Source organism: Sinocyclocheilus grahami, unplaced genomic scaffold (genome assembly GCF_001515645.1).
Source record: "Sinocyclocheilus grahami isolate Dianchi unplaced genomic scaffold, SAMN03320097.WGS_v1.1 scaffold394.1, whole genome shotgun sequence".
NCBI lineage: Eukaryota > Metazoa > Chordata > Actinopteri > Cypriniformes > Cyprinidae > Sinocyclocheilus > Sinocyclocheilus grahami.
Window position 1 is genome coordinate 1,229,176 of NW_015505573.1, and position 8,262 is coordinate 1,237,437.

The following is an 8,262-nucleotide window of genomic DNA, read 5'->3' on the forward strand; positions in this document are numbered from 1 at the left end:
AACAGATTTAAACCGACATCTCCAGCATGTGAAAAAAAATGAACAGAGGACTTCAGTAGTGAAACTCCAAATGAAATCCAGATTTCTATAAAATCCTTTTTTAAAGCAAAAGTAAAGTGCAACAAGAAGCAAGTGTCCATCTCATAGTCCAGATCACTGAAATCAAAGTTCAGTATTATAGTGTAAGAATGACAACATGTCCCCGTGTTCTGGTCTACTAATAATAAAATATTATAAGTAATAATTAATTTTTGTGGTAATAAAAATAGATGTAGGCTAAGTGAACAATAGCCTTTAAATTTACTTAAAATACATATATAATAGCAATGAGGCAATAATAATTAGTTCAAATAAAGTATCAAAAGCAAGAAATCATATGGTTTTATTGAACAAAACTGTTAAAATACTGTATTATAATGTAATAGAGCCACTGATCTATATATAATTATAAAATAATATAATAGTGAATAGAGCTAATGTACAGTACGCATTACACCAAAGGCCTGCATCCCACATTATGATGTAGACATGTGGGGGCGTGTTAGAACGAGCCGTTTTTAGGTAGGCGTGGTTGACTCTTAACTTTTATAAAGAATATCTCTTTGGATTTGAGACTTTAGTCTTTGCAACTTTACAGATCTTTTTTACGCACCAAGAGCTTGTAACACTCCAAAGAGAAAGGAAAACTTGAAATCGCATCATATGACCCCTTTAATATGTACCAAGCATCATTTAATTCAAATGTCCACTTAAACCATCTTTAATATTTGGCCATTTCTTTACGACAGAAATGCCACTGTAATTAAATGAATAAGTGGACATCAAAACGTGTAAACTTAGAGTGAGGGTTTGAGCTTTTATTTTGAAACTGCGAGATAATGATGTATTCTCCTGTGTTTTTGCGTGGATTTATAAATGATTTACCTTACAAATCATTTCACTTACATGAAATGGCGCACGTTGCGTTCCAAGATGAACGTTATAATAAACCTAAACTCACAACAACATGCAGAGATGGAGTTTGAGCCGCTCCACACATGTGTGGAACATCATTTACTGTGAACGGAGCCACTGTGAGATGCACGTACTTAACCTACACGCTTATAACTGCATAACATATAATTATTTAATTAAATCGTAGCGTTTGTGAATTCACAGTTATGCTTAATTATGATTTTTAAACGGGTTTAATATATCACGAGGTCTTGGAAAACAGTCTAATGTGTTTTATGGATTCTCGACCGTGAAAGGCGCAACCTCCGGTATTTTGCCGGTTAGTCGACACAGGCGAAATGAAGTCAAGGATTTTTAAAAATCGAATAGTCGAATAGAGTCGACGAATCGCGACAGCCCTAATATATATATATGTGTGTGTGTGTGTGTGTTCTGGTATATATGGTTTATGAGGACAGAAATGTGTATAATGACATGGGTACTACAATGTAAACATGGTTTATGAGGACACAAATGTGTCCCCATAAACCAAAAGGCTTAAAGAAAAACATACTCAATGGTGTTTTATGCTATTAAAAAATTGCCAGTAGTTTTCTGTGAGGGGTAGGTTTAGGTGTAGGGTTGGTGTAGTGCAATAGAAAATACAGTTTGTACAGTATAAAAACCATTACGCCTATGGAGAGTCCCCGTAAATCACATATGCAAGAATGTGTGTGTGTGTGTGTGTGTGTATGTTCCCGGATTAAAAAAAAAAAAAAAAAAAAAAATCAATTATTTTTCTACAATAGTGTGGGTTTTTCCCCGGAAAAAAAAAAAAAAAAAAAAAAAAAGAGTTAAATCAGTCTGTGGCAGTAAAGTTAACATTAAACAATGACAACCACTTGATAAAGGAGGTGACAGAGCAGTCACCGGCAGGTCCCTTCACTCTTCCTGTCCTGGAAGAACAATCTACTTCTTCTCTGTTCCCCTCCTCCCTTCTCGTCTCCTACCCTCTTTTCCTTTCTCATAGGCGCCCCTCAACAGCCCTACACTGGAGCCAGGTGTTGTCCCACTCCCCAGAGGCTCCCTCTTCCCTTTTCTTTCTCTTTTATAAAGAAACATAGCCTTTCACTTCGTCCCCCACCCTCTGTCTTTCAATCTCTTTCTGTCATCCTTTCTCAACCAGCCCTGGAGAGACATGGTAAACCTGACGTCTAGAACAGAAAGAGAAAGAAGTCTGAGGGTAAGTGTGTGACAACCACACTTGAAGCTTAAAGTGAAAGAAATACTTTGGATATTGGGAAGGGAATAACAGAGACAAAGGATATAGTGCATATACTGTCATTATTTGTGTTACAACAAAGACTATTCTGTAGTAAAGACAGCAAGAGAGAGAAAAAGTGTGTTGGTTGTCAGGAAAGGTTTGAATAGCAATCCAAAAAATTCCCCTCAAAAAGTTCTGAAATTCCAAAAGAAATTATTTTTAGAATTACTGTTCTCTCTTTGTTCTGGGCTTCAAAGTGTTTGGTCTCTGAGTGTTACTACACACAGAGTGATATAGAATGCTTTCAAAGTCATGATCAAGTCTGGTTTATAGTTGACCTATTGGCTGCTTTTGACTGTGCTGGAGATTGTGTTTAAAGCCGTGATGTTGTCTGGTTTGCTCTAGTTTAGAACTGTCGTGTCAACTGGTTTCAGAGTGGTTTTCAAAAGCCACATTTCAAAGCAGCAACATGACAATGTTGGTGTTGGCACTATGATTCTGACTCATTTTAGAGTTATGATGTTGAGTTTCTTCTTTGATAGTGTGATTTGGACTGGTTTTAGCACTGAGGTGCTAACTTACTGAAAGCTGCGAATCCTGCGATACAGTGTAAATGCAGTGTGGACAAAGGTCCGATCTTAGTTTGACTGATGACTATAGTGGCTGAGGTTCAAAACAGCTAGGTAATGGGACTAACACACACAGAATGACCAGTAAATGCAGCTGTAAGCCACAATGACAAAGTTGCACCACATGACACAACACCAATCAATCACTTTTAAGGGAACAAGAGCATCACTGCACTGACTTTAGACTAAAATGCAGTACAAAAAGGTAAACAGTAAGTTTCATATAGAGGACAGGTAATGATGAAGCTAGACTTAAATTTACATTGCCCACATAAGAGCCACAGTTCAGCATGCTGACAGCAAGGCCACAAATCTGACCCCTACCTTTTTTGAACAAGAACTTATAGTGTAATTTACTAATAGCAAAGGACCTATGCAAACTAGACTGGAAAATGTAACAGGCAGTGCTACATAAAGGCTTGTGTGTGAAGGCCCGTTAACACAGCACAACACAAACACACTCATCAAACAGATTCCTGACTCAGACTCCCCACCATCCACATCATCTGAACATCTCCAGGTTACGAATGTAACCATGGTTCCCAGAGGGAACGAGACGCTGCGTCGGAAAACACTTTGGGAACACCTTCAGCGTGACCATGCTCTGAATCACATGTTAAATCAGTACAATAGATGGGCAAGACGTCATGGGTGGGTGATGTTTTGACCAGGAAACTATAAAAGCACGTGCGGTGGAACCAGCATCAGCTTCTAGGAATGAAGAAAGCGCTCACAGGGATGCCGGAAGTATGGCACTGAGAAGCAGCGTGACCTGCGTCACCTGGAGACGTTCCCCTTCAGGAAGTTGAGCTGTGTCGGAAAACGCTTTAGGAACGAGTATGCCCACGCGGCCAGACTTACAAATTCCTGCCTAGTGTGGAAGAGCACAGCTAAGGCGAGAGAAAGGAGAAACCTCAGTTGAGAGACAGGAAACTGCGAGTTGTACCCACTCAGGGGCCACACCCACGCTTCCACAGCTCCGGACGGGGGTGAAGATAGTACCCTCCGCCTGTGAGAGGAGATCCCTCCTGACAGGAATCTCCCATGGAGAGCCATCGAGAAGGGAAATCAGATCCGAGAACCATACTCGGACCAGCCAGAATGGGGCACTAGCAGCAAACGGACCCCATCCCGGTTAATTCTCTCCAGAACTCCCGGGAGTAGAGAGATCGGGGGAAAGGCGTACAGATGAAGCCTTGGCCAAATCTGTACCATGACAGCCCTAATGGAGCTGGATGAGTCAGAGAGAACCAGAGGGGACAGTGCGATGTGTCCAGAGTTGCAAACAGGTCCACCTGAGCCTGGCCAAAAACTCTCCACATCTGCTTCAGCACCTCGGGGTGAAGCCTTGATTGCCCGGGCCTCGGCCCCTGCCTCGACAGGATGTTGGCTCCGAGCAGGAGACAGAAGTGCCTGCATCGTGGTCGAATCCCACACCACGTCCAGATAAGTGGCTCTCTGTACTGGAGAAAGCACACTTTTCTTGGCGTTAAGTCTAAACCCCAGCTCTTTCATGTGAGCGAGAACAACATCTTGATGCCGAACCGCCATCTGCTTAGATTGAGCTAATATCAACCAATCGTCGATTTGGTTGAGTATGTGGATCCCTTGGAGTCACAGAGGAGCCAGAACAGCATTCACACACTTCGTTCCCAGTGCGGGGTGAGAGTGCAAGGCCGAACGGAAGAATCCGGTTCCTTTCTTGGAACGATGAAGTACCGGCTGTAGAACCCAAGCTGTCTCTCGAGAGGAGGGACCACCTCGATGGCCTCCTTCCTCAAGAGAGTGTTAACTTCTTGTTCCATTACCAGAGCCTGCTTGGGGCCCACCATAGTGGGAATGACCCCGTTGAAACGAGGTAGAGGAGAGCCGAACTGATTCGGTAGCCTCATTCTACAGTGTGCAGGACCCATTGAGACACATTTGGCAGAAGTTTCCACGCTGCCAAAAAGGTCTACTAAGGGACTCAGTCTCTCGAGACTGCCCTCTGGTGCACTTAGAGCAGCTAGGTCGGTGCCCTGAAGCAGTAAACTAGCAGGGGACGGCCGAACTAGCTGCTCTAGGAACTTCCGAAGAGGAGAGAAGCGCTCGCCGGAGACGGCTGCGCCCTGAAGCACCATAGGTGGCAGGGTTGGCAGAACGATCTCCTGAGGGCACTGAGGAGAGATGGGCACCGTATAATGAAGTGTACACAGCTCTTCCCCAGAGGGGCCTGCCCTCCAAAAGTCCTGAGCAATGGCATCAGGACTCTCTTAGCTGAAGTCTCCTATTGAAAACGACGGTCCTCAGCCCCGCGTCATCTCCTAGGAAGACTAGACTGATAGAACCAGAGCCTGCTCGGGGCAAGACCCAATGAGACACGCTTGGTTGGGGCTCCCACACCACCAGGTGACTTACTAAGGGAACAAGTCTCTTGAGACTGGTGCACTTAGAGCAGCTAGGTCGGTGCCCTGAAGTGGCCCTAGAACCCTCAGAAGAGGTAGCGAGCCTCTTAGTACTGCTACGTTTCCGGGCGGTGACTGAGAGAAGCGCTCGCCAAAGACCGCTGCGCCCTGAAGCACCGTAGGTGGTAGGGTTGACAGATCGATCTCCTGAGAGCACTGAGGAGAGACGGGCACCATATAATGAGGTGTACCCCGCTCTTCCCCAGAGGGGACCGGCCCTCAGAAGTCCTGGGCCCTAGGCGTCAGGACGTTTTAGCCGAAGTCTATCCAGCGAGAATGACGGTCCGCAAATCCACCTTCCACTAGAAGCCTTCGGCCCGGGAGCGCCACTCTGACTCTAAATTCTGAGGAGTACGAAAAGTGACTATATGAAGTGACTATATGAAGAGCTGGAACACGGTTGGTTGGGGCTGCTCCCGCCCAGCAGCCCCTGTTGACCACCTCAACCTCCTCGGAGGAAGAGAGGTAAATGCGTGCTCTCACTCGAGTAAATTTATTTATTTATTCCCAAGAGCTCCTGTATATCTAACTTCTCATAGTCAGAAGAAATACTTCATTTTAATTCCTCAGAATAAAATGCAGCCAAACAACCAGACAAGTAAACACGGCCTGGTGTGATAAGATTCATATCAAAACCAAAAATTATGTAATGCACGCGCTGCCGAAGCAGCTCGGTCACAAAAACAATATCAGTCTCCTCAGAAAAAGATAGCTGCAGCAGCGAGCTCTCACTCAGAGAGGGAAGAAACCACAGCGCGGGCTTCCAAACCGAGAGAGAGAAAGAGAGAGAGAGCGCTAGATCTAGGGAACGTGGGTGGAGATAGGGAGAGCCCATCTGCCAGATCATGTGTGATCCCCGCGATCTCAATTGCTGCAGTGCCTCAGCAGCAGTGGGACCGGAACCACAAGATCCCCCTCGAGAGCTGAATCTGCGTGCTTCGCTCCCAAGCAGACAACACACAAACTTTGTGTATCCCCACCCGAAATATAGCACGGGCAGGGAGGAACACACAGCATGAATGCTGTCTGCTCTCACCCAAATGCTTCTTTTTGGCTGAAGCTTGACATAATGGAGCTTATTAGTAGACAAACAACACTAAATAAGACTCACAAACAGATAGCGACTTACACACACACACAGAGCGCTTGCTGAATGACAAAAAGCTGACGCCGGTTCCACCGCATGTGCTTTTAAAGCTTTCTGGTCACAACGTCACCCGCCCAAGAGAGAGAGAGCGCTAGATCTAGGGAACGTGGGTGGAGATAGGGAGAGCCCATCTGCCAGATCATGTGTGATCCCCGCGATCTCAATTGCTGCAGTGCCTCAGCAGCAGTGGGACCGGAACCACAAGATCCCCCTCGAGAGCTGAATCTGTGTGCTTCGCTCCCAAGCAGACAACACACAAACTGTGTGTATCCCGACCCGAAATATAGCACGGGCAGGGAGGAACACACAGCATGAATGCTGTCTGCTCTCACCCAAATGCTTCTTTTTGGCTGAAGCTTGACATAATGGAGCTTATTAGTAGACAAACAACACTAAATAAGACTCACAAACAGATAGCGACTTACACACACACACAGGGCGCTTGCTGAATGACAAAAAGCTGACGCCGGTTCCACCGCATGTGCTTTTAAAGCTTTCTGGTCACAACGTCACCCGCCCATGACGTCTTGCCCATCTACTGTACTGATTACACGTGATTCAGAGCATGGTCACACTGAAGGCGTTCCCAAAGCATTTTCCGACGCAGCTCGAGTTCCTGAAGGGGAACCACATTTGCAACACAGACACACACAACTGTCAGAACTTCAGCATAGCTGCTATAACTAACTAACTCTCCAGGTAGCCTCTATTAGTCCCAGTATTATCAGCCTGCATTTATGAGTGAGGTTTATGAGCAACTTTTCTCAATAAGAAAAATCTTAAGTAGATTGTTTAACTTATAATAATAACTTGTGACAAACTGGTTTTAAAAGATGTGTATTTTATAGTATCAACATTATTCTAAAGCACCACTAAAGACCATGGAAAAATAAAACTCCAGAGACAATTACATTCTCCTGCTGGTTAAGACGGCTGTTTAATAGCAGGCTTCTGGATTGCCTTTCACTTTTTTCTGTCACTCTCAGCATCTCTCACTATCTCTCCAACCCTCAAAAAAGTCTTTTGAGACTCTGCAAAAGCCCTTGACCAAAAGAGGCTTACTCTGAGGTATTTCCAGAGGATTTCTCCTCTCCTAAACGACAGTGCTCTTATGTGTTTACTAGGATGCCAAATCTGAGACAGACTGGCCCTCCCTCCACCCCTCTCTCTTCTTCACAATACAGCGCTGTCACCAGACGTCGAATAAATGGATTACTCGAAAGAACTATATCAGAAGCGCTTTCAAATCAAAGACTTGCTCTACAAAATACCACAGAGATACCAAGTCTTACCATGTTTGGAATGAAGTTTACCCATTTCTCTGCATCGGAGAGCAATTGAGAAACATCAGAAATGAAAAAAAAAACACAATCCAGAGAGAGTGCGATATTTGTGAGCGTCCGTAAAGAAGAGCGCGCGGGTTCCGTACACATCCGGCAGCGGCGGAGGATCGAGTGATCTGCGGCTCGAGCGGACGAGGCGCGAGGCGCTGCAGCCACTCAGCGAGCGTGATTGACGCCGCGCGCAGGCCGCCTCTCCTTCAGTCTGATTGGACCGAGGCGGCACATGAAAGGGAAGCGGGATTCTTTTGGAGTCTCCAAATATAAAAAGAGCAGCGCAAACTAAGGCCCCCGTCGGCGCAATGAGCAGGATGTCAGCTAAACACGTCCAGCCGAGCGGACACCAATCGCTGCTTTGGACAGGAGCTGGATAACATTAAAGAGTGCAAAATGATTGTCTGGATGAACTGTAAATTCGACTCTGGTAACAAGTTAGCTTGAAACTTTTTTTTTAACTAGCTATGTACTGTAGCTAGCCTATATAGCGCACTAATTATGTACACCA

General features: G+C 45.2%; 1 protein-coding gene across 2 annotated transcripts in view; it reads right to left on the reverse strand.

Moving 5' to 3' along the window:
- Positions 1-7,970, reverse strand: part of LOC107550290 (protein naked cuticle homolog 1-like) — a 38,631-nt gene extending 30,661 nt beyond the window's left edge. For both annotated transcript variants that reach the window (XM_016231552.1, XM_016231551.1), the window contains exon 1: positions 7,710-7,970. In XM_016231552.1, the coding sequence (XP_016087038.1) occupies positions 7,710-7,850 (141 nt within the window). In that variant the 5' untranslated portion in view covers positions 7,851-7,970. The remainder of the gene's footprint in view (positions 1-7,709) is intronic.
- Between the last annotated feature and the right edge of the window lie 292 nt (positions 7,971-8,262).